The sequence below is a fragment of the Sinohyriopsis cumingii genome, chromosome 10, assembly GCF_028554795.1.
Source record: "Sinohyriopsis cumingii isolate HCF-2022 chromosome 10, ASM2855479v2, whole genome shotgun sequence".
NCBI classification, from domain to species: Eukaryota; Metazoa; Mollusca; class Bivalvia; order Unionida; family Unionidae; genus Sinohyriopsis; species Sinohyriopsis cumingii.
Genome location: NC_142970.1, coordinates 5986541 through 6013891, shown reverse-complemented (window position 1 = coordinate 6013891; position 27351 = coordinate 5986541). Strand labels below are relative to the sequence as shown.

The following is a 27351-nucleotide window of genomic DNA, read 5'->3' as shown; positions in this document are numbered from 1 at the left end:
AGTTATTCCTCACATTTAGCATGCTCCAGGCAGACTAGTTTGTGGCGAGTACGCCAGAGGGTTTATTATTTGAGCTTGTCACATTTAAAGGTAAACTCCTGCTTCACACGTATACCTATATTTTTCTAAAATGCAATATGCTTCATGAAAGGTTCAGAAAGAAATTCAGTTCAATTCGTGATATTTTGTCATGGCACGTATGTCGAGTAGAAGATAAGGGGGGGGGGGGGCTATATAAACGAATAGTTCCAGAGACATTCAGGTCCAGTATTCCAATCTATATGATCAAAATGAAGAGTGTTATTATCATCGCCGCTCTCATCAGTATATCTTGTCAGATAAGTAGGACCAATGTAATGACGCGAAGAGCTGGAATCAGAATAGTTATTCAAGTAGACGTAGCAAGTTTATATTCTACACTTGTTTATTTCTGATCATGGTACCTGGTGTCAGATGCAATAGTTATAAAAATATCCCTATTCTTTATTCAGTCGATCTTTTATAAAAAGTTCATACATCTGCAATATAACCAAGAACAGAAGAAGCAAATCTGTTGAACAAGCTTAATGCTATGTTAAGTTTCAATGTGGTCTTTGTTATTTTAATTAGCGGCAAAAGTAAATGCTTCTAAACCTTTCTCTGATAAATCTATAATGCTTTGTTAATTTCCTAATATAATCAAGCAATTAAAATAACTAAAATAATCAAAAACTTTTAAGAAGCAACCGTCCACAATAACCTCCTTGCTAATTGCATATTGTTTTCGGAGTGTGAAATGTGAGTGTGGTCGTGCCATTTAACTCTGGGCCTCCATATTGTTTACCTATATATGCAAATTATAGAATAATTTGAATTTCCCCCTTGTAGTCTTTAACAAATATAAATAGTAAATAATTGAACCGTTCTATACAGATTGATCCCATGGCTTTGCTTTCGTTGCACAAAGTCACCTAATAAGGGCAGGTGCATTTGTTTGGATTCCTTTGTATAACTGAACGCCAGTAAACAAATATGCTGAATTGAATTCGTATTCGCAAAGTCATCTCAATATCGCATGAGATACTAAATGACTTTTTATAGGTAAAAAATGAATAGTCACGATATCATTCTCGATCGAAACAAGCAAAAATAAAAAAACAAGAAAACAAAAACAAAATCTAATACATTTCTGTTGACAGTATCTATGTCTCTAATGTTTTTTCGCCCTACCTTTATTCGCAAAGCACCAGGTATTTGCTTCGCTAAACTTCAAGTTCTGAAGGAAAAAAGTGCACAGTTGTTGGAATTCGACTCTGTTGTTTCTGATTTTCCTTCTTTTTGCTGAGATATTTTCTTAACTGGTATTGAACGTTGGAAGATGTTGACATTTTAACGACCCGTTTCATTAACACACAGTTTATATTTTACTATACACAAGATAGTGTAATAAGTTTGTAGTCAAATCTACAATTCTGAATGAGAATGAAAACCACTGACATGAAACCAAGTTCCCCTTTAATTATACAGCGTATAAGGAACCATACAGAAAGAATCGGATTCAAGAATAAACAAAGCTTAACTGCATTGGTAGAATTAATATTTTAAGTGTTAAAAATTAGCAATTTGTTTAATTAATAAACCGTACGTGCTTATATATAGCAACAAAATATGTAAAGCCCATATGAAAAGAAAAAGAGAAGAGAATAAAAAAAAGGAAAGTAACAAAATAGTGTTAAGATATAAACGTGTGTATGTTAAATATTTTGTTTCCTTGTGGAGTTACTCGGCGCGAGATCAATGCACATATATTTTTGTTTCTAAGAAAAGTGTGATGTTCTAGATCAAAATGATGAATATAGAATAAATGACCGTGTTTAAAATTCGGCCAAATCCTAGTTATTGAAGAAGTTATCTACTGCAGTTAAATATAAGAACATTTACTTTAAAAAATAAAGACGATGCAGCTTCATCGAGGGATTTGTTTGGTATTTTTGAATGGATCTTGCGTATAGAACATATCTAGATGTTGTTGGCGATGAAAAAAGTAATGAAAGAAAGTATTGCGTACTTGCTCTGAAACCGTATCTACAAGTTGGAGAACAAATATATTTCCTAACGTGCCAGTTGTTCTGTGCTTGACTTAACTCCTTGGCAGACCATCTTGTCTACTGACCATATCACGAGAGAATTATTTTGTCCTGGTGGTCCTTCCTTATTACATAGAGGTCTATACGGATTTGATGTTCTGACAAAACACAAATATTAAAATATTAAATGTGAAAACTTAAGTCGGAAATCTTAATTTAAATCAGATTCTACAAATGCCAGATTTACTTTTCTTATGCTCGTATATATATATATATATATATATATATATATATATATATATATATATATATATATATATATATATATATATATATATATATAAGATAGAACTATACATAATCTGAAGTTAAAAAAACACGCTATTGTTCCCATCCATATCTTACACTATTTACTTCTGTTGAAAATTATTTTAAAGTAGCAGAATTTAACTTTTATTTGCATACTGTTTACATCCTAAGTTCTATATTATGTACTAATTAACCAAAATCTGAAGAAAAAAAAATCATTCTTGCCTCTTGGTGTCCGAAGAGTGTCCGATGAGAAATTCTGTGGAACAAATTAGTCACAATATTCAAAGCTACATGGCATGGATTGACCATTTAACCACTCTCTGTCGTTTTTTTGTGTCTGCGATGTCATGTTTTTATCTTCCGATCCATGTTTTAGGTTGCATGTGTTAAAATTAAATGGTTTTCTTTCAGCAAACATCGCATGCGCCTCACTCGCATGGGCCGCATGTAACACACACCACTCATGAACCCAGCGTACATGAACAGTTTGTCTTCCACTATGACTATCTTACAGTAAGTACTCTCTCTTTCTCTCTCGCTCTCTCTCTCTCTTTCTCTCTCTCTCTCTCTCTCTCTCTCTCCAGGCATTGATATAAATAAGGAATAAATATACAAAAGCCACGGATAAATAATGAAAAGAGACAGAAACAAATGCATGCAGGCTGGCGTGAATCTACCCATGCGCGCGCACACACACACACACACATACATACATATATTCGGCAAAAGCTGGTATGTGAGGAAGTTTGCCAGTAGCTTCTCGTGGTTCTTTCCGGGTTCTCCCTCCACCATTAATACTGGCCGTCATCGTGTGCTGAAAAATGGCGTTAAAGCCCACAAGAACAACATGCATGCATATATGCATCATTACATACATACATACATACATACATACATACATACATACATACGTACGTACATGCATATAAGTAAATAAGCGTACATTAAAAGGGAATATTATATGGTGATCTTACATGAATACAGTCTTTATGAAATAAATGTACCGCCTACAATTTTCTTTATACATTACACACACACACACACACACACACACACACACACACACACACATATATATGTATATAAATAGTGTTTGCCTTACATTTTCCCTGGACCACTTAGGTGGCCTAGTGGTAGATCCGGAAGTGCGGTAGGTCGCGAGTTCGAATTCCAGCCGAATAATACTAAAGACTTGTAAAAATGTTACTAACAGCTGCCTCGCTAGGATCTCAACTTTAAGAGGTTAGTGTTAGGATTGGTCGGCCTGATGTCAGGATAATGTGACGGCGTGGGACATCGTGCTGCATGTCCACAACGAGATGCCTCGGTGCTAGACATCATTTTAAACTGCCACACTGCAGACATCGTAGCGATATGGTTGAATAATTGTTAAAGCTACGTTAAATATCCCCAAAACACACACACACAGATACATTTTTCAGCGAATTAAAACGAATTTAAGCTTCGGGTAATTAAACAAAGATGATTTCCAAACTTTTATCAGATAAACGAGATTTATGACTGATTTCGAATCGTATTCGTGTGTGAAATATTCCGATTATGGCAACATAACGTCTAATTCCTGCATAGCCCTGGTTTGTTCACGGACCGCAATATATAGAATTATCACTTTGAACTAATCATCGATACAGCTGATTCGATCTTTACACCAATCCAGTTGCAGTCGATTCTTTCGCAGCAAACATTTACTGCATAACAATGTCATATATATTAACCAATCACATGAGTTGTCAAGAATTACAATATAAATGCGTTTATGAAACGTCATTTATCACGTTACGTCATAAACATAAATTTGATTTAATTTATTTCAGATTTTGTAAATATTTTTTGGAAACAATTATATTATCTGGTTATGGCTTTACAATTCTTACGCACATCATATCATGGAAAGGCTTAATTTTCGGGAGTAGTGAATGGGGGCACCCTACGGACAATGGGAATTAGCATTAAAAACACCCTTGGGGCACTCTACGGACAATGGAAATTTAACATGGAGAAAAATCGTGGGGCACTGTACGGACAAGGGGATTTAACATGGGAATAAATCGTGGGTCACTCTACGGACAAGGGGAATTTAACATGGGAATAAATCGTGGGTCACTCTACGGACAAGGGGAATTTAACATGGGATTTTTTCTTTAAATTTTTTAAAAAAAGGGGTAGGCAATTGAGAAGTCATTCTCTTTTCGAGATATATGGCTGGCCCTGAAAAGGGCCTTTGGGTTTTCTTCTTCTAATTTCTTCTTTTCCTCCACCAAGTTCTTATCTTATCTCCTACACTCTTCTTCTCTTTCTTTTTTTTCTTCTCCTCCTCTTCTTTCTTTTTCTCTTCCTCTTCTTCTTTCTTCTTCTTTTCATTTTCCTCTTCTTTTTCAATTTTTTCGTTCCATGTTCTTATTCTTATCTTTTCCTCTTCATCCTCCTTCTCCTCCTTTATTTCCTTCATCACACCACTAATCTTGTCCTTTGCTTTTCTTAAATTGTTAATTTCCATCTTTACACGATGGGGACTATAGGAATAATGGTCTTCAACGAGTCTTATTAGCATCTGTTCCATTATTCCTAAGTTGTCTAAAACGTCTTGCAAGGTTTGTATTTTGTCCATTTGGTTTGACGCCATCTTCTTTTTATTCTTTGCAGAATGGTTTGAACAACTAATACTGTGGGTTCTTATACGAAAAGCGCGAACGTGAAGGAAAACATCCCCCTAAAACATAAAATGGATCTTACCTAGATCATGACCCAACAACGCGCGGACGTGAAGGAAAACATCCCCTACTTTTTTCATATAATATAACCCTAACTATACTCTTCAAATACGCTAAGAAACCCATAATCTACTATTCACACAAACTTACTTCACCATTTACAAACACAAACACACAAACACACACTTCCACTATTAATAAAGAGTTAGTGTTTATATTCACACTACTCTACCTACACACATTGGCAAATTAATAGTTATTTCTTTTCTAGAGTATTGGTTAGCCCTGAAAAGGGCTGTTTTGTTTGGAACTTCATGGACACCTGGTTAATGGTGGCACCTTCCAGGCCTGGCGCCACATACACATCTTATCCCCCAGTTACTTTTTACCTTTTGGGGGGAGAGAGCAGAGGCAGGATATGTCGCTTCAGAATCCCAATTTTCACTCTCTGGGATTCTGAAATTTTTTCTTCTCTCCTTTTCCTCCTCCTCTTCTTTATATCTTCTCTCCTCCTCTTCTTTTTTTCTTCTTTCCTCCTCTCTTATCCTTCCCTCCTCGACAATGGCTTCAGCGGCCAGTTCATTTAATATGCGCCTGGCATATTCCAGATGCACATGAAGTTCCAACAGTTTCTCCAGTCTCGTGTTCATTTTTGGTGTTGATCAATCAACAAGGGTAGCTGGACTGCCGAACGAGTTTCAATTTATACTGAAAGCGCGGACGTGAAGGAAAACATCCCCCTAATAACATAAAATTCATCTAACCTAGATCATGAACCAAAAAACAACAACAACAACGCGCGGACCTAAAAGAAACACTCACTCACTTTTTATGCTACCCATTACTATTGTAAAATTTTTATAAATCACTTCAATAGACTATCCACATACGCAAAGCAATTCAATCTAACCCAAAATATATACCTCTAACAGCCAAAAAAACTAACATCATTTTAATCTACTATCCACACCAACCTATTTTACCACTTACAAACACTAACACACAAACACATACACTTCCACTATTAATAAAGAGTTAGTGTTTATATTCACACTACTCTACCTACACACATTGGCAAATCGATCGTTATTTCTTTTCTAGAGTATTGGGTAGCCCTGAAAAGGGCTGTTTTTTTTTTTTTTGCTATGGCATTCTTTTTTAGTTTCTAAGAATGCGATGTCCTCTGAGGATAGACTTTCTGGCGATAGGTCTGCTTCTTCGGAAAGAGAAGAAGAATTCTTTGGTGTCGATACGACAATCGACAAAGCCTCTGTCAGCTTCAGGTTGCTGCTGCTGTTGCTGTTGTTGCTGCTGCTGTTGCTGCTGTTGCTGCTGTCTCTGAAGTCTGTACTTCTCTGTCCATTCTTCTTTCTCCCTGTTCATTTCTTCTCTGAAGAGCTCTTCTATCAGGTCTTCAGTGATTTTTAACATTCTCACATTCTCTATTTCTTCTGGCTTCGGTATCAGACTGTGTCTGACCCTATGCAAATTCACGTAGGCTTCGTTGAGCTTAGCTAGTTTGGAGCACATCTTCTTAGGAGGATGAGTCGACAATGGATGGCTAGACTGGGAACAACCCGGTTCTTAAAGTGAAAGCGCGGACGTGAAGGAAAACATCCCCACACGGTTTTCGAGCCGCAACGTTCATGAGAGGGATAGTAAGAAATGAAAGAGCATCAATCCAACATTCTTATAGCTAAACAAACCACAAAGTCATTTTTTTCAAAACACAACATTTTTTATTCAAAAATCACTTAACACTAAACAACAACTCTAACATTTTTAACAATAATCCAACACTATAACATCAAACATTTTTTTCTTCAATTACTAACTACTTTAAACAGGGCTGACAACGTTGTGAATGAAATTGTGATTTCCACTGTTGGAAATCATTAGGCCATTGATGGACACTACGTTTCCTAGCATGAGACAAAAGATAAGCATAATGGTCACAAAACCATCGATCTACTTTCACATCGTTTCTAGCAGAAGAACGAGGATCAAAATGAGTCACTAAATGTTCTAAGGAATAGCCCAGGCTGCGATGATGCAGAAAATACACACAGTACTGTCCACACACCAAGGAATTTGTGCCTTGTAATTTCACATTATTGAATCGGGTGGTTTGAGCATTTCTTCTCATAAAGTCGATGATATCGTCTTCCAAAGGGGGCAATCCGTACGAATCGAAATATTCCACACAGCCTTCTTGAGGAAAGTAGACGGCTACCCAGTGGGTTCCTGGGAGATGACTGTCGTCCGTGTTGATCACGTAAGCTTGATGGTCTTTAGGTTTGCGATGAGGGAGTTCATCTTTAGCACAGACGACAGGATTCCAAGAAGACGTATACGAACTGTGGTTCAAAAGGTAATAAAGTTCCCAGGTATCCATTGATTTGTGTTTGTTTTCTTCTTCACAGGTAATAATAAGTCGTCAATTCGATCCTGACTTTTTGCTTGAAAATGTCTGACGAATAAACGGTTATTCGTTCTGTTTCCTCACTCTGATTCAGGAGAGCTTCGATACGATGGATCTCTTGAGTGGTTAATGCTGGACAAGAATGTTCACGCAAGTCTTTATACCACTGGTGCAACACGTCTTTGTTCGAGATGAGACTCCAAGCTTCGTCCAGATACTCGTCCAATTTTTCTTCTTGACTCAACATCAGGCATTTATCGTGTTGAATTTGACTGGGATGATCGTTTTGACATCCATAGCAATTTTTCTTGATCAATTCTGTCATTTTGTCGACCAAGTGTTTGGCAAAACAGGAGACTAAATGGGCTTCTTGTTCTGGCCATCTCGACTTCATCATGACAATTTCTTCGTCTTGGGATTCTCCTTCCACGGTCTCCTTACATTCCATGTCCAAAGTTTCTCCACTTTGTAAAGAGGGATAACAGTCTTCCATGGCTTTCTAATAATCTAGAATGACTTCTCTCAAACTGTTGATTTCTATGGTATTATCGAATTCTGCATACAGGAGGACGTTCACCGTCTCTGGTAGAGCACTCGCAAACTGAAGTTCCACACGAATCTGGCCAGATTTTATAGGGTGGAAATGTCCCTCGTCGCTGCCTTGGTCAGGAGTGAAATCGAAAGCCCACAAAGCATAGCCTCTGTCATATTCGTCGTACGTAATGCCGTGACTGGTGTTAGTTCCTAACTGTCCGGTGGCTTCGTACAGGGACAAGTACGATCTCAAGTAATTCGACTTAGTCCTATCGGCGGCATGAAAGACAGGTTCGAAAGGTCGGGTACACAAGGTCTTGCCGTCGCGACTGACTTCTATCTTGGACACTCTGTAATGTTGAAACTCAAAAGGATTTTCGTTATAGACACCATTGAAAGCTGAATTCTTGACGATACCAACAATCAAACGTTTGGGTAACTGTCCTTGGAACAGATGATCTTCGATCTTGGATCGGAGTCCAGAGGCAATGGTGAACGTTTTCACTTCCACGCGTCGTATGGGATACTTGGCGGTTGTTCTGCTCAATGTCTGACTGATGTCGTTACCTACTTTAGGTAACACTTCCACACGACGCACATAAAGTTTGGCTTCTTCGATGGTGGTTTTGTAAGTGGCATCAGCAGCACCAGTCATCAAATGGAAAGCAGCACTACTGCGATTCAGTCTCAGGCGGACATCCACCCCGTTCAGCAAATACTTCTCTTGTAACCACATGTCCAAATGCAAGCGATCCATCAGTTCTAAACTACGACTTAGATGAATTTTCTTTCTTCGTTCTACAAATCCCGTTGTATTTGGTTCCTCCCCAGCAACAATTGTAGTTTTGTTGAACCTATCCGCTTGGTCAGGTTTCCATACCACGCAAGCATCCAGATGAGTGTTCTTGGCTTCTTTTCCGTACGTCAAGAGATTTTCCAGGTACGCTCGATAAGGGTAAGTATCCATGCTGCTGCTGACCAGTTTGTTATTCAAGTACAAGTCCACTTCGCTAAACAAGGAATGCATGAAATTGTTGACGGGAGCTACTACATCATCATTGTCTATGGCACCGTTGTTCGCTTCGGTTACTTTGACTTTCAAGTACAGGTAACTGCTATTCAGATCGATGTAATCTTCGGGCTGTCCTTTGATTTCAAATTCGATGGGAGCAGAATCGGTCAATGTGGAGATGGGATTAAATTCCACCCACTGGGATTCTTGCATGGTCATCATCGTGGGGGGCATGGCAAACAGATCCAGTTCCGTCTTGGAACAAGCGCAAGACTCTCGGTGCATCATTTTTTTCTCTTTCTCAATAATCGAAAACGTCTAAGTCTCGAACGGTTCTTCTTTTCTTGGCCTTTCTCGCTTGAAGTCTAGTGAAAGGGTGTTTTCTGCGTCGTCTCTTTCTGCCTTGTCCTTGCTGAATGCCTGACTCGGTAGCGTGCAGGGCATTTATAGGTGTGTCTCGTCGGCCTAAAATGTCTTTTCCCGTTTGCAGCAAGACATTTTTGCCAGCCCTCATGAAGGCTTCTTTAGGGTTTTGTTTGTCGATGATGACATTTTGGAGAAATTCTTTGCCTTGCGTCAGTGCCGCATCTTTCAAGGCGTGCAATCCGCGTGTCGCCATCGGTTTCAACACTGGGGCCACCGAACGAAAGGCCGATTTTAACATGTCTCCTAAACCGTGTCCTCGCTGTCGTGCAACCCCTCGGTACACTGGATACATGACTTACTTACGAGTCGTGAGAGAACCGTTTTCGAAAATGGAGTTTCACCGTGACTTTTCCTTTGGTGAATGGAATATTTTGTCCCAAATCTCCTTTTATAGTAATGTTGACCGTGTCCAAATATGACTTGCTGACCGGCAAATAGTGAGGATGGACAAATTCGCGGTGGACGTGGTAAGTGTTACCACCTTCCTCGTCAGCGTTCGTGGCAGAATCTACTTTGAAAGGAATGACACGCAGTAACGGCACGGAGGTGTGTCCCACCACGTTGTATTCCACCACATCGGAATACACAAACATCAAATTCAGTCCTTGGTTCAGTTCTACCGGGGTACGAAAATACTTGACAAAAGAATCGTTGTCGTGAATGATGGCTTTTTCTTTTAGTGTTTGTTCTGTTTTCTTCTTCATCTTCACGTCACCACCCAACATGTCAAACAATTCATCATCAATAAAATTGAAACCCATGATTTTGTCCCCCTCAGGAAATTTGATCAGGAAGCGACGAGCTGTTTTGTGGTATTCCATGGTGACAGCTTTGGTCTTGACATTCTTAAAAGCTTCCCCAAACACGCCATTAAACTTGGTGACTATGGTGTTGACCAAATGTTGACCACTAAAATAATAGCCTGAGGGAATGGACAACTCATAGTCGGTCCAATTTGGATTGACTTTGTTTTGTTTTTTATGGGGATATTTGCTATTGTCATTCATCCACTTTTTCAATGGTTCGTCATAAACTTCCACCACAAATTTATTTTGATTGGCAACGACATTGAGGACTTGGGTCGGGTGAATCATTTCTACTAAAGCCACTTCCCAATGGGCTTCGTGATCTAAGGGGATGGCCTGAGGTAATTTGGCCGTGTAACAGCACAACGTGTTGTTGGGAAACACCTCCATGGAACTGTCACTGGGTAAAGTTAAGTAAAATTGGTTTTGGTGACTCATAATTCTAGAGTTCTGTGGCTGTCCGAGGGGATATTACTGGACGTCAGAGGCGTGTCTCCGCCCAAAATGGGGTTCTCATTGTGGTTGGACTGGTGACTGGCACTGACACTGGCACTGGACACAACGTTGCCGTTTGAGGAGAATTTCAGGGAGGGATTGGGAAGCAGGTAACCGATGCAACTGCTCAATAAAATGGTCCACAATTGTTTGTCTCCTTGTTGCAAACTCAAATTGGCAATGGCTGCCCCGATGACACAGTACACCACGAAGATTTGGCAGAAAAAGACGATTTGCGTTTTAGGCACACGTTCTCCACACCACACCCACAAGGGTTGTTTTTGTAAATCTTGCACAGAAGAACTAGGGGAAGAAGGACTGGTCGACGTAGCTGCGTCTGATGTGTGAAAGGGCATGATGGTCACTTCTTCTTTTTATAGTCGATGACTTGCGAAGCGTCGATCCAAGAATCGAAACTGGGTGGATATCCTTTCCAACGTACTTTGACTTCTTTGACACGTCGTTTGCCCACTTTACGGGTTCTGCGTTCGAGAATGCTTTCGATGTCGTACACGTCGTCTTCTTTTTTGGTGACACGTTGTAACTCGGACAAATAAAACGTTCCTTTGAGCACTTCTCCGTTCATGTCTTCCAATTTATAGACGGCAGGATGACGGCCATGCACTCGTCCAGTGACGCGAAACAATTCGGTAGTCCAGTTAGGTAAGTAACCTTTGTCGAAAGTGCGTTTGGTTTTGCCAATGCGCACCCAATCTCCTACGGTCAACTCTCCACTTTTCTTGGGGACAGCCCTCGTCGGGGACGTACCGAACAGGCGCTCGAACACCAACACTTCGTTCTCGGGAGTCACGTCTTGCGGGGCACGTCCGATGCTTCGATGGTAAGATTGGTTGTACGCTTGCACCAGGTGCGGTAAGATGTCGATGTACTTCAGAGTGTGGTGATGCGTAAAATATTTCCACATGCGTTCTTTCAAAGTACGTTGAAAACGTTCCACGATGCTGGCTTTGGTTTCGGGATTCTCGGTGGTAAAAAAATGAATGTCACGTTTCTTTAATTCTTTTTGGAAAGCTTGGTTCAGAAATTCGGTGCCTTTGTCCGTTTGCCATCGAAGAGGGCGACGACCACTTTGTTTCAACACCCGTTGCAGGGCTCGCACTAACTCGCTGCTCGATTTGGAAGTCAAGGGCACGACCCAGGCAAATTTGGAAAAGACGTCGATGACACAAAACAAATATTTGTAGCCACGATTGTAGCTGGCCAAATGAGAGACATCGGCTAAATCGGCTTGCCATTGATGATCGATGCCTTCCACTCGGGTGCGACTTCTGGCAAACTTGCGTCGAATGGGTTTGTGCAAAGTGTAGGTAGCTTGTTCTTGTAACCATCGTTGCACTTGAGGTAAACGGAGACTTTTCAGTCGCGTTTTGGCAGCACGATACAATTTTTGAACTCCTGCGTAACCTGCAGGATGGGAGGGATCGTAGTAAATGCTGGCTAAGACTTTTTCCATTTTTTTGTGTTGGTTGGTGTGTTAATAAGTCACCCACTCTTCGGTGATGCTACTTTGGGTGGGTCGAAAGGGTGGTTTGGAAACGGATTTACGTGTCCGATGGGCTACGGGAGTAGAAGTCGAAGGTAGTGGTGGTGGTGGAGGTGGCAATGGAATGGCTTTGGTTTTCTTTTCTTTTTTCGCTTCTGGTTTCCCTTCTTTCTTTTTCACTTCTGTCGAAGGAGGTGTGGACATCATCTTTTTAACCCAAGCTTTCATTTCTTCTCGTTGGGGTGTGGGGGACGGGGTCAACAAGGATGCTGCAATCTTACTAGAAATGGGAGCTGCTGACGGTGTTTGAAACACTTCGCGCGTCTCTTCTTCCTCAGGTCTTTGTGGGGTAGCATCTCTGGTGACGGTTGGGGATGACAGTAGTGGTGGTGGTAATGATGATGATGGTGCTGTACTTTTCATCAAGGTCTTAAAATCTTTTAGAGTGGGTAAAGCTGTTTCGTCTAAAGCTTTCTGGTGAAAGAGTTGCAGTCTTTGCAAGAGTTGACCATACTTTTGCGATTTTTCTGTTTCGGACAAATCTTGGCGATCTATCAAGGATTGCAATTCGTGTTGTAACTGGGACATCTCGCTCAAATTGGGATTGGGAGGTAAATGCGGGGTGCGTTGTTCTTGCCACCGATGGTATTCCATCCATCGTTTGTAAGGCACTAAAGCTAGTTTTCGTCCTTCCATGGGGTTGTCAGGGGTGAATTCTGAGATCTTGGGACTTCCGAAGGCCTTTTTATCTTGCTCCCATCAGTCCTCCCAACATGGTTCCCAAGACTCCTTTCAGTATGGGGCCTAACAAGAGAGGTAAAATGCCTCCACGTTGGACCAACATCTTCTTTTTTTGACGAATGGGAATTTTCTTTTGAACCATTTTCCGAAGAACGTGACGATGTTTGCCTAAGCATTGTTTCTGGTGTTTGGACAAAGGGATCGTGCCTTTCAAAACGTTCAAACAACATTCGCACACGGTATCGATGACCTCTTTGGAGGCCGTTTGAATGAGTTTTTTTCGTAGGGGTGGAGAAGCTTTGGACAGGACAGATAACATGTCCCCATGTTTGGCTAAACGTGGTGGCAGTCCTTTCCTTTTTTTTCCTTGGGGTTTTCTGGAGGGTGACATCTTTGAGTCTTTAGGAGCACCTAAAAGCACTGATACCCGACTCGGTCACAGGCCTTTTTTATACTGGAACGCGTCGCCACTGATTGTCTTTACGTTTTATCAGTTTGAGGACAGGCATGACACGTCGTGCAGGGGTACGTAACGGACTAAATCGAGCCAGTTCTTGTTTGGACAAATCCAGTAAACTTTGTAACATGCCCGATCTTTCTTGGACTTTGATTTTGGGAGAAGGTACTTTGTGAGCAGCAGCCACTGCCGCTAAATGGGAAGGTCCTGCCACTGGGGAAGTTCTTTTGGGGGTCATCAACGGAGAAGTTCTTGGTGTAATCAACGTCTCCAAGTACTCTTCAGTTCCTGGTGACATCAACGGAGAAGTGGACAAACGTGAGGCTGCCGGAGACGTTGTGGAAGGTCGTGGCTTGCGAGTGTAAGGTTGCGTCCTGGCCGAAGTGCCTCTCTTGCGACTAGTTTTCTTCTGTGGACTTTTCTTTTTTTGAGGACTTTTTCTCTGTTTCTTTTTCTTGGGGCTTCTTTTCTTTTTCCGGGGTGATGGTGGTGGTGTCTGGTAAGAGGAGGGTCCCGCCACTGGAGAAGTTCTTCCTGGGGACTTGGTCTTTTTCTTTTTCTTCTTGGGGCTTCGTTGGACTTTTGTCTTAGGGATAACTTTGGGGGCATTAGGATCCCATCTTAAGAGTGAGCGAATGATGACCCCTCCTAGAGTACCGCTCCCTCCAGGTTTCAAAATGATTTGTTTTTTGGTTTGAGTGTCGATGCGGGGATCGGCCAGTTGGACCAAAGCGACTTTGTTTCGATCGAAAAAGCGTTGGGTTTGATGAGGAATCTGAATGATTCCTTGGAGTAATTGACGTGCCGTCACCGTGAACCATCGTAAGACTTCTTTGAGACTAGCTTCTAAGACACGAGCTCGTGTTTGTGGATCTTTTTCTCGGCTGATGCCATGCAAGGCACGAATCAATTTGACGGGAAGATGCGACTGAAGGGACGTCATGTTCACACTGTGTGAGACAGACGAAAAAGGGTCTGAGGTTTTTATAGATTTTTTTCATGGGAGGAGTGAAATGAAGTCGAGGACGGAGACGTGTACAGGACAGGCCCTCCGTCTTGGCACCAGTGGTGAAACAAGTGGGTACGAAATCGCAAATCCTCGGGGGTCGTAGGTTTCAAATCGACGAGTAAATAGGCGTGTGGAGTTTGAGTGGCATCGTCGTACGCCTGAGTCAGCCAAGGCGTTCCTAACTGTTTGGCTAAGACTTGCACTTGCGATTTATCTCGAGGGCTTTTAAACAAGACCACGTAATGCGCATTGAGACTGATGGTGCGATGGGCTTTACTTTGTTGAAACAAATTTTGGGTGATGTAAACGACACTGGCATTACGGTGATGCCCTTTGCGCGTGAACCACAATTTAATTTCTTCTTCGTCTTCTCCTAACATGTCGTCGAAAATGACCAAATGGGTTAGACGGGAGTCAGAGACGATGCCATCGTCTTCTTTAGGAATGCCTTCCACAAACACGATGGAATCGCCTTGACTTTCTCGCAAGAGGCTGTACGCCGATTGCCACTCTTTGTAACACCACACGATCCGTTGAGGGGGCCGATCGATCAAATGATGTTTATGTTCGATCAAACGTTTGACGAATTCGGTTTTGCCTGAACCGCTAGGTCCAGCAATGAGCATGTTAAAGGGATGGCGAAGATACAAAGCCTCCCAACTGGCACGATCTAAGTGTTCGTCGATGACTTTGACAGTAGAGGAAGAGGGAGCAGAGACAGCAGAGGTAGCCATGGTATGAGAAATGTCACTTGTGACACGAAAAAACAAACAAGACAAGAGTTTATATACTTTTTCAGAACACGTTTATTGAATGTTTCAAATATGAACACGAAAGACAAAAATACATACAACCCAAATAGTGATGTACAGGAATATAAAACACAGCAAAGCGATCAAAGTGGAATATAAACAAGTGTCTGTACAACATGTTTTGGGTAACCAAGATGTCCTAGGGACAGTGTGTAATGTTCTTACAGTCTCTGCATGAGGTATTGTCACACAAGTGTCCTCCCGGAATGACCTTTCAGGAATGTCCATGACAGTCCTGTCCTGAAGCGAGTGGTTGTTCTCGGTGACGGGTTCTTCTGGCACCGTCACTAACACAGGTTGAAAAGTAACTTTTTTCCTTGAACAACTCTTGTGCATACTGGGCCACTTCTTGGGTCCAAGCCTCAAAACCCCCCTTTTTCCAATCACGAACATCTGTCCAATGAGGGTGTAAGTCACAAGCTACACACACATCGTCATACACGTCTTGGGTCGCTAAAAGTTGACGAATCTTTTTTTCCTGTTGAGGTCGAGAAGTATCCAGATGAAAACGCAAGGCTTTGAGCAAAAGGAGTTTTTCGTGACCATTTAAGGCCATGGAGGTGGTAAGTACTGATCGTAAAGAGTCCACAAAGAATCGGCTGGTAAACGAAATCCCAGAAAACAAGTCACTAAGACACACACCACTTGTCGTCCAAAATTGAATGGATACAGTTCTTGTAATAATTGATGGTAATGATCCACGGTTTGAATATGGTCATTGAGTTCCTTCCACGGAATCTGTTGGATGACATGTGACATAAACCGTGGCATGGCAGCCTGTTTTTATATTCTCTTTTTTTCGGATGCAATAGACGTACTTTCTAGCCAGAGATCTTCGTTCTCCAGTAGGGAATCTAAATCTTGCATACTGTAACCGAAACGTCAGAGTTCGTTTAGGTGTTTCCTCTTCCTCTAAGTAGATTCCACGTAAAATATGTTGGTAATCCTTTAACTTGTCTTCCTCAATGCATTGCACTAGGTGAATCTCGAAGTAACCATAATCATGAACATGTCGATCATTAGCGACCTCAAAGTTTTGAACAATGTCTGACCATTGAAAGAATTTCTGACGAATCAGTTCTCTTATACCATTCAGGTACCAGTGGTTAAAGATCTGGTGACGTATCGGATGCAATTGTTCTTTACGTTTCACTTGTATTTTCACCAGCTCTCGGTAAATGCGTTCTCTCAACTCCACAGGCAAAGCACGAATGTTCTCTAGCAAAGTATCCATGAATAGGTCATACTAAATCCTCTTTGGTCTGACACAAGAAATGTACTCTTTGCACAAACATGGTTTCACTTCAGTGTCGAATTTAAATCGTTGAGTCACTAATCTACACATTACAATTCGTTCAGAAGTTTCCTCTTTCACCAAGTTGACATTGTGTTCAAGATGTTGGTAATTCGTTAACTCTTCCTCTGGAATTCGATGCAGTACGTTTACAATGTAGTAGATAGAATCGTCAATACCAAACCATTCCTTTTTATAACCAGGAGGTCGTTGATCAATGTCTGTCCAATGGAACACTTTCAATTGAATCAGTCCTTGTATAGCCTTCAGGTACCAGTGGTTCAAACACCGGTGACGTAACGGATGCAATTGTTCTTTACGTTTCACTTGTATTTTGACCAGTTCTCGATAAATGCGTTCTCTCAACTCCACAGGCAAAGCACGAATGTTCTCTTGTAAAGTATTCATGAACAGATTATTATGGTAAAAAGTTACTTCAATGTCTCGGTCCCACTAAAGGTAAGTAATGACAATTCGGTGACCATCGAGCATGTTCTACGTAGGCCGAATCTTGCGGTTCCCAGTGGTGAAGTGACACACCGCAACTGAAGCACTTGACTTTATCTCCTTCGCCCAAGTAGAAAAATCCGGCTCTGGCTAATTCTTCAGGGGTCGGTCCTCCCAGATACTTTGGCCATTTTCCTTTGAACGATTGAACACGATTTTCAAAGTCACAGTATTCCGACGAACGCACAGGAAACGAATATTCGTTTTTCACAGGTTCGTTTCGATGAGGGTTAAGTGACATAGGTAGGAGTTTGCTCAGGGCTGGATGACATCCGTAAGGGGGTAGACGTGAAGGTGGACATTCCCCTTTAAAACGAAACCCAGTAAAATGTCCAAGAGGACGAGCAGCATCACTTTCGCATCCCACAGGTTTGACACGCACAGCATCACTTTCCATGATAGGGGTACTAAAGTTCCCATGATGCTTTACGGCATCGCTCAGGTCACAAGGTACAGCATCGGTCCCATCGCAAGGCTCACAATCGCACTCGTCTGCAAACTCCGTTACGCAATTACAATGGTAACCACATGGACAATCGCAGTTTCCTTCCGGACATTTTCCGTCGCAATGCATGGGTCTTATCCATCCAGTATTAGTCACACTAGAGGAAGATACAACTTTTTTACAATCCCCAAACTGAAACGATGTCTTTTTCAAAGTATTCATCTTGTTCGCTCGGTCTTGGTAGTCACAATGAACTATCAATCTTGACCATAGCCCCCTTTTTATACTAGTCTCAATGCAGTCTCCAGCTTGTACATCTTTCCTTTTTTACGTTTTTTATGTCTTGTTTCGGAAGGTACCGTCTCTAAGGTACCGTCAACATTGTACCGTAGTGTAATGAGTGGAAAGGCCATAGAAAGGTAAGGGCAGTGCGGAGACCATCGAGTATGTTCCAGAATAGCTGAATCTTTATAGATACATAGATCCATTCGTAACTTCAGTCCGCAAGCGAAACACTGTACCTCGTATCCCAATCCTGACTCAGGTCCCAAGTAGACAAATCCTGTTCTAGCTAAAACATGCGAAGAAGGTAATCCTTCCCTATCCGTAAGCCATTTCTGAAACGTGTCCAATCGACGGGCACAATCACAATAGTCAGGTAAGAAGACTGGAAAATGGTAGGGTTTGAACTTGGAGTTCTCATCGGGTTTCTCACTCGATTCTTGCTGTGGCGAAGTCATCTTTCTGGTGGGTGGCTATCCTCTTACAACCAATGTTTTATACCAACGTGTCCATACGGTAAGGTGAAATGATTGGGAAGTCGAACTCGCTTCTGGTACACGATTTGATAGACTTTTTCCAAGGGTCGACTGACGATGTGGTGAGTGGGTAAACGTACAATTTTGTTCGGTTGATAGGTGGTCACTTTAAAGTTTCCATCCTCTCCCGATTGCAAGGCTTCTTTCAATACCCCAAAGTTGACCACTCGACTGGTACGATAATTCAGAGTCAGTCCTTTCACTTTGCACGTCGTGTGCACTTCTCCTTGTTTGTCCCGGTATTCGTAGCCGTAATTTTTGGGACCGCCACTGACGAAACTTAGAATCTTGTCGTCGGGATGCTCGTATGTCCAGGCTCCTAAACGGTCTCCTTCGATGTTAGGGTGATGTTGAATCGGGTGATGGATGTAAATGCAACTGTCCGTGTCAAAGTACAGGACGCGTTCTTCTAACAGTTCTAAAGCTTCGTACAATTTTAAGCGAGCATGGGCTGTCACGTAAGCCGCAATGATGACATTTCCAAAAGGGTCGTCTTGTACAAAGTCCAGATCTTCTTCGTAATTGACCAAGATCAAATTCTCTCGAACGACGTCCACGTGTTTCATGTATTTGGTTTTGTCGTGAATCATCTGGAAGTAGCGGGAAGGTTCTGTCAAATATTCCGTCTTGGGTAAACACGGTCGTTGTGCCATTTTACCCCACAAGCAATTTAACATCACTTTGGCAAACGATCTCCTGCCTTCGTTTTTCTCGATGTGGTCTAAAGAGATGCCTTCTTGTTCGTAGTATTTCTCTTTGAATTGTATTTGGTCTTCGGGAGTGTGACACCAGGAAGGATAGCCGCTGGCTTCTTGCTTCAGTTTCAAAAAGGCATCCACGTAGTCGGCGAAAATGCCTTTCTGAGTAGGGTCACCCTTGCGGTATTGTTGTGTCTTGGGAAAGTGGCAAATTTCGTACACTTCTAACAGTTGGTATCCCATGTCCATAGCTTTGAACAATTCTACGCTGACCCAGGTTCCCGTCAAGGCACGTTCTTCCTGGCTGTGCTGACAAGGTTGGTCTTGGTTGCACGTTTCGGCACAAGTACGGCACAATGGAAACATCAGTTTGCCTTGACAATGGTGAGGTAAGACGGGATGGTATAGGTTAGTGGGAGGCAAAACTTTGCACTTGATCAAGCCTTCGTATTGTCGAATGTTTTTCAGGTCGATGTGTTCCGTTAACAATTGCGGGTGCCCTACAGGAAAGCGACAATATTTGCACGCGTAGGGATACAGCGAACACACGTCCAAGTATTTGATTTCTTCTCCTTTCTCTTCGTCGGCTTGGTACAGCAAACAGGTGGCATTGGTCCTTCCTCCGTACAAACTATCCCTCGGGTTCAGCGGGTCCATGAACTGGTAACTTTCCACGAGGCGTTTAAACTCGGGATCGGTTTTCAAGCGGTGATCGTATTCGTGTTCCCACATTTCCACCACTTGGTATCCTTCCTGTTCCAACTTTAGGCGTCGCTGACAAGTGTCCTGGTACAAGTCTTCCATGGTTCGTTGTAAAAACTGATTTTTAGTGCTACGATCAGGGTAACAGACGGGACATCCGTGAAATAAGCAACCGTTAAACTCGTACACGATCTTGGGGTTTTCTAAGTCCCAGCCATCGACCGAATACGTTCCGATGGTCTTTTCGCCCCCTCCGTTGCGAGCATGCTGAATCCACTTGTCTTCCTTGTCGCACAAGTAATGTAACCAACGTAGGGCTTTGACCGAGTATTGACGCTTGACAAAGTGGGTCGTTTGAGGACTGATGACAGCCACGGTGTTTTCAGGCATGAATCGTTGTCGATACACTAAGGAACACGCTTTGGCAATGGTGCAAGCTTCTTTCAAAGGATCGACCCCTCCGTGTTCCATGAACAGTTCTCGAAATTTTCCACAGCAACGTCGTAAAATGTCCACGTCGGAACGACAATACTTTAACATTTCTTCCTGAAAGTCGAAAGGGTCCGAGGCGTGAGCCTGGTACCAAGCGTAGAAAGCTTCTCGTTGTTCGGTACGCATGTTGTCGGGGTCATAATAGTGAGCCTCAGGTAAATGGGGTAGAACGGCGTGTTGATTGGCTTCCGTATTGAAAAAGTGTGGAAAGTACCCTTTAGCCATTTCTGTCATTCCAAACGTTTTAGGCATTCGACTCAAAGGCATGGCCAAGTAACTCATCGAATCTTTAAACTGCACTTGTCCCACTTGCATGAAAATGATTTTGGCTCCGTTCAAAGTCACTTTAGGACGCTCGGTGCCTTGTTCCGTATAGTACCTCAAAAGAAACTGTCCATCGTATCCGGAGAAATTGTGAGCCATCACCGTGGCATGACGATGACAATCTCCGTAACGTTCGATGTCCTCTTGGCTCCACGTCTTGTCGATGGGGTCTAAGACCCATCGAGCGAAATCGGCTAGCGTGTTCGGTCCCCGAAAGATTTTTTCACGTCCTCCAGGAATCTTGCTGCAGTGAGGGCAATGACTGAAGATAGGTTCTTGAATGCACTTCTCGCACGCTCGATGAGCCACGCAGAAATTAGGAATGTGAATGCCAGTCTCTTGCATGCATTCGAAATCGAAAAAGATGAAATTGCCTTTCTTCTTGTGACCGTCCTCTTTCTCTGGTGGGGGTTGGTATTTCTGCACGTAACATTGGTGTTCCAAGTCCACGATGTGGTGACAAATGTGACATTTTTTCTTTCCTGAACATACGTGTGCCTTGACACTATTGGTACGTATGCCTTGTCCACACGTAGGGCACAATCTCAGGAGTTGACAAGCGCATTTCTTCTGTGAACCTTGCGTTTTCAGATGTTGTTGGTAACAGGTAGGGCTGACAAACGTGCGCAGACAAGTGGAACAAGGCACTGGTTCTTCGCTCAGACAGGGTGAAGAGGCCAAACATCCTGTGCATTTCGATCCACAATGCTTGTGTTGCTCTCGATTGTTATAACCATGGTCACATTTCTCACAGTAATAACTGTATTTCAGGAATCCGGTGATACTGGTAATGGTATCGAAATGTTCATCGTGATAATAGACATGAATGTATTTTCGGTCCTTAAAGTCTTGGCCTCGAAACAACAGAGGTCCGCGCACTTCTTGAGGGTGCACTTTCAAGGTGTAGCGTGGAGCTAGGGCATCTTGCAATTTTTGCATCTCAGGAATGCCACAGGGTGTGTCTTTGGACAGTCCGGCTTGTTGTAACAGGAGTTCTGCTTCGTTTCGTTGTTTGGCTCGGTCGGAACGTTGAATAGTGTCCCAGGTTCTTTTCCATTCTACCGTGTCGTTCTTGTTGGCATAGGTTCGTCCCACCACGATGGCACGGGCTAAACACATCTGGTCATGAGGGTTCTTAATTCGGACGAGACTTGTTTTGGTGTTGCGAAGATCGTCCACCAATAACATCTTTTTGCGTCCAGTCCCTTGAGGAGGAGAGACGTGGGTCATGTCCAGTGTGGCTTTACCATCGGTGATGTCAAACTGATCATTAGATTGTTGTACGTGTTGAATCTTGTCCATGACTTTGGAAGCAGTTAATTCTGCAGGGGTGCTAAACTCGATCCAAACAGGGGATTTCAAACCGTCGTGTTGTATGGAAAGTCTCAAGCGATCGTCTTCTTTGGGTTGACATTGTCGCTTGAGTGCAGTGAGCAAAGAATCCCACACCTCAGTGATGAACACTTCTGCTTTCTCTAACGGCACTTCAGCCTTGAAATCTTTAAACTTCACCGTGTATTTGTAAGCCGTGGTTCTAAATTTTCTAGAGGAGCGCTTTTCCGTCTCTCGAATGGAATAGTAATTTTCAGGGTTAACTAAGGGTAATGAACTTGGTTTAGAGGGTTCGGATTCTGGTTCACTCATGTCCTCTTCAAAATCACTGGCATGAATTTGTGCCAAGATTTCAGCCCTGGTACGAGGCGATAGATCACGTTTCTGCCTCTTACTTTCTTCTTCTTTCTTCTCGAATGAATGGGATCGTTTCATCTTGAAAGCAAAAAGTCAAATGACTCAAGTTCAAACACCATAAACTACTTTATAGTCATAGCAGACCAGCGTATATAAAAGGGTGTGTGTCTTGTCCTTTCACTATTCATTTCACTCTCAAGCCGAGCACAACGATGGAAGAGACTGACCAGATGGAACGTTTCGTCAGAGCTTTGCGAGGGGTCATTAGAAAATTCTCTTCAGACCAGCCTACGGACTACTCTCCTTCCTTTAGAGATAAAAGTCAAGATACTTGCTATATCTGTCAGAAGAAAGGACATTGGTCTTCAGAGTGTCCAGACCGTCAAAAAAGAAAAAAAACAGGGGATAAAAAAGACAAAAGTCAAGATACCTGTTATTATTGTAAAGAAAAAGGACATTGGTCTCCAGATTGCCCAAAAAAGAAACAAGAGGAGTCAGAAGAAAAGAGGAATTCTTCAGAAGAAGAGAGGGATTCTTCAGAGGAAGAGAGGGATTCTTCTGAGGAAGAAAGAAGACAGGTGAAGAAAAAGAAACAGGAGAAAAAAAGAAGAAGGGAAGAAAGCGAGGAGGAAGAAGAGGAAAAGAGTGTGACGGTGAAGAAATTCAAAAAACAGAGAGACTAAACAAGGAGAAAAGACGAAATTAATGAACTTTTCTTTATTAAAGTGTTGTGTTATAAATTGTGAATTGGATTGTAAAAAATGGAGAAAAGAATAAATGAATGATATAAGGTAAGTGTCTTTGAGTTGTGATTTTAAAATAAGAAGCTACACTCACGCACTCATACACAGACACGTACTAAAAGGGTAACATGGGTGAGTTTTTTTTTGAGTTATTGGCAAATTGAAATTGTATTTCTTTTCGAGAAATGTGGGTGGCCCTGAAAAGGGCCTTTTTTCTTCATGGTGTAGGGGTGAGTTTAAGCAATCAATTTTAACTGCCTTAAGCCTTTGCCACGGCCAAGGCCTACTTCTGGACTGCGTAATGTTGATGATGATAATGATTGGGTTGAAATCACTAAGGGTGGTACGGTAGGCTTAGTCACAGGGTTGACATGTTTGGCTCGGGAAGGTCGTATTCTCTTCGGTCGTGATAAAGAAGTCTGATACATTTGTTTCAGACTTCTTAACTCCGCTAAAATGTCCAACAGTACCGTGACCGTTTGATTTTCACCCTCTTGTTTCTTTGCTGCTACTTCTTCTTGCTGTTGTTGCTGTTGTTTTTTTCTTACCTCTTCTTCTTCTTGTTGCTGTTGCTGTAGGAGAAAAGCCTGTTCCGCTTCCTTTTGTCGTTGTATAAATTTCTCCAATTCTTCTTTCTGTCTCTGTCTAAAATTCTCCACTTGCGGTAATGAAGAAAGTAACGAAGGTTCCGGAACAAATTCTTGCGAGGAGAGAAAATCCACAAAATCCCAATTCACCTCTTCTGAAAGTAAGTCCGGGTTCCCTTGGGCAGTCTCCCCTGCTGGTGCACCCCACTGGATCGTTTTCTGAGTTTCCGTCATGTTGAATCACTGTCGCATAGATTGACTGCACACAAGCGCTAGCGAATCTATATTGACTACGTGACGTCACAGACTGCTCTCTTCGGATTGGATGCGAGCTGACTGAATTCTGTAACGCGTGTTCGGATTGGTAAATGAACTCAATCCGTTTCAATCCTTCCTCCGCCTATAAATAAGCGCCGTTCAATGCATTGATTCACCTGTTCTCGTCGCTTCAAGATGTGGACTACAGTTGAGTCATCCACCCTTGTGTCTTCCATGATGTTTCGGACAGACTTGCTCATGTATGTCCGATCGAAGTGGACCGTTGTCCACAGGACAAACACCAGCCTGTGGATACGTAGGATCTACGTTGAAAGACAAGGATGCCTGAAAAGAGTGCTGATGTACGGACCAACAGTAAGACGCAGCCTAAGGACAAGAAGAAGACCAATGCGGTGCCATTTATGTTAATGAATACATTAACATAAAACCCAAAGGCCCTTTTCAGGGCCAGCCATATTTCTCGAAAAGAGATAGCCTTTTGAATTGCCTACCCCTTTTTTAAAAATTTTTTTTTAAAATTTTTAAAAAAATCCCATGTTAAATTCCCCTTGTCCGTAGAGTGACCCACGATTTATTCCCATGTTAAATTCCCCTTGTCCGTAGAGTGACCCACGATTTATTCCCATGTTAAATCCCCTTGTCCGTACAGTGCCCCACGATTTTTCTCCATGTTAAATTTCCATTGTCCGTAGAGTGCCCCAAGGGTGTTTTTAATGCTAATTCCCATTGTCCGTAGGGTGCCCCCATTCACTACTTTCGGGGCATCCGAATGTACGTCAATGCCAGTTTACTTACTACTTTCTGGCTTGACTGGTTTTTGTCATCTGATAAATAACATGTTGTCAAACTCATAACAATACAATTGCTAGTGAATATAAGTGCATATTTTAAACCTTTGGTTTGCATCTGAAGTGCTCAAAGACTTTAAATGTCTCATAAATCCCATTTTATGTTATCACTCATAGAGATCGTCAGAATCTATTATTACATTACTCCGGGGGAAAAGCTAACACACTGGTCCGTATCTATTACTACATTATTCCAGGGGGAAATGCCAAAGCACACTGGTCCGTATCTATCACTACATTACGCCAGGGCGAAATGCCAAACCACACTGGTCCGTAGCTATCACTACACTGATCCAGGTGGAAATGCCAAAGCACACTGGTCCGTACCTATCACTACATTGCTCCAGAGGGAAATGCCAAAGCACACTGGTCCATAGCTATCACTACATTACTCCAGGGGGAATGCCAAAGCACACTGGTCCGTATCTATCCTACATTGTTCCAGGGGGAAATGCCAAAGCACACTGGTCCGTATCTATCACTCCATTACTCCAGGGGGAAACGCCTAAGCACACTGGTCCGTAACTATCACTACATTACTCCAGGGGGAAATGCCAAAGCATACTGGTCCGTATCTATCACTACATTGTTCCAGGGGGAAATGCCTAACACACTGGTCCGTATATATCATACTGCATTACTCCAGGGGGAAATGCCAAAGCACACTGGTCCGTATCTATCACTACGTTTCTCCAGGGGAAAATGCAGATATTTTTAAAGATCAACCATTTTATGGCGATAGGAGGCAGGGATAGAGGTCTATTGTGTTTGTAGGGGTTTTTTTTCTTCTTTAATTTCGGGCCACCAAAAAACATGTTTTTTAAAAATAAGAACTAATTATGTCTGGTTGAAAACATAATCATAGTCCCACTCCCCATCCCGTCCACCCATCCAACCCCAATATGAAATGGTTTGTACCTTACATTTGATTCAATTTTGGATCAAGCAAGCAATAATACATTGTTAAGAAATATGTTGTCCTTAGTAACTGAATGCTGACACGAAACCTGACGTAATGGTCAACTTTCCATGTGTTTTACTGAGGTTTTAAAAAGTTGGGAAAATGAGGATTCAAATATATTAATAGTATCGTGAAAGGGAAGAAGAAAAAAAAACATTCTTCAAAGTACAGGAGGAGAAGAAAACGAAAGGAAAGGTGCATTTTTTTGCCATTACGCCACTGCATGGAGACAACTCAAAAAGTGCACGCTTCGTGCTAATACGGTAGAAATATATGCTAATTTAAGGTTAGTCCTTTTTTAATTTATTATCTATTTTTTATGAACAGATTGTTTTTTTTAACACAATGAAATTTTGTTCATACACACAAAGATATACGTCACTGTAATTAAAACAGCACTGATTCTGAAGTAAAGATACATGTGTGCACGAATCACGTGATTGTATAGTCTAAATTATTTATTCTTCCTTACAGCATAAGATGCTAGTACTCAGCAGCCATAACTGTTACATCTTTACCTTGAGTGACCAGGAGAAAACAGACGTTCACACTGATGCTGGAATGACGCTTTTGGAGGTATCATAAATTGTTATCTTTTTACTAGCGGCCATGGTCATCCAAAATAAGAGTTTGATCGTGGTTTTGTTTTGCTGATGATAGTTGGAGATTTCGGAACTTCATTTTTGTTAAATAAGTCATGAAGTAAAAGTTTCAGACCATACATACATACATACATACATACGAAAATACATATATACCTACATGCATACATACATACATACATACATACATACATACATACATACAGGGTTCGAGTCCAAGACTCGGCTAGAGTGGGTACGTGGGAAAGCATGCCAGTAGCTTCTCGTGGGTCGGTGGTTCTTCCCTGGGTTTTCCAGGGTTCTTCCTCCACCAGTGATACTGGCCGCCATGTATAGCCTATCTTGTGCTGAAAAATGGCGTTAAACCCTAGAGCAACAACAGACATACAGACAGACAGACATGCATGCATGCATGCATACATACATACATACATACATACATACATACATATGCGTGGTCTACATTTTTTATTATTTTGTTTTCTTCAGGCCAAACTCCTACCAATGATAGATTCCACTACCAAAACTGAGGTACAGATGTCCGCCTTGGACCATCACCTTCAGCAACTATGTGGGAAAGGAATTTTGCATTACTACACCTTTGCTTAAATGTTGTTCTTAAATAAAGGAACTGAGTATTCGATTAACACTTTTATTTCGAGATATCTGTTCTTTATATATATATTCGAAAATTTAATACATTCGTCCATCCATTCGTGTTAACGGGGCCCCGAGTGGCCGAATGGTCTAAAGTGCTCTCCGTTACGGATCACTGATATATGAGAAAGCTTGACAGTAGCTTCTCGTGGGTCGGTGGTTCTTTCCTGGCTTTTCCCTGGTTCTTTCCTCCACTATTAATACTGGATGCCATGTATAGCCTATCGTGTGCTGAAAAATGGTGTTAAACCCAACAACAATAACAAATCCCTGTTGATAAATACGCATGTTCAAATTTTGTCCAATGCATGCATACACTCGCACACAAAAACAGCAGATGCATTTCTAATGTCAAAACCTTAAATATCGATTCAAAA

General features: G+C 41.9%; 1 protein-coding gene across 1 annotated transcript; it reads left to right on the top strand.

Moving 5' to 3' along the window:
• Positions 1-246: 246 nt before the first annotated feature.
• Positions 247-26964, top strand: LOC149789527 (uncharacterized). The gene is made up of 4 exons (XM_089973296.1): positions 247-338; positions 2790-2891; positions 26190-26291; positions 26807-26964. The coding sequence occupies exons 1-4, from the start codon at positions 282-284 to the stop codon at positions 26924-26926; spliced, it is 381 nt and encodes a 126-aa protein (XP_089829422.1). The 5' UTR covers positions 247-281; the 3' UTR covers positions 26927-26964.
• Positions 26965-27351: the final 387 nt, after the last annotated feature.

Excerpts from the sequence above, each read along its gene's own strand:
- LOC149789527 (XM_089973296.1), top strand. The coding sequence starts at position 282 with ATGATCAAAATGAAGAGTGTTATTATCATCGCCGCTCTCATCAGTATA. Across the intron at positions 339-2,789 it reads TCATCAGTATATCTTGTCAG|CAAACATCGCATGCGCCTCA; the intron begins ATAAGTAGGACC and ends GTTTTCTTTCAG. Across the intron at positions 26,292-26,806 it reads CTGGAATGACGCTTTTGGAG|GCCAAACTCCTACCAATGAT; the intron begins GTATCATAAATT and ends TGTTTTCTTCAG.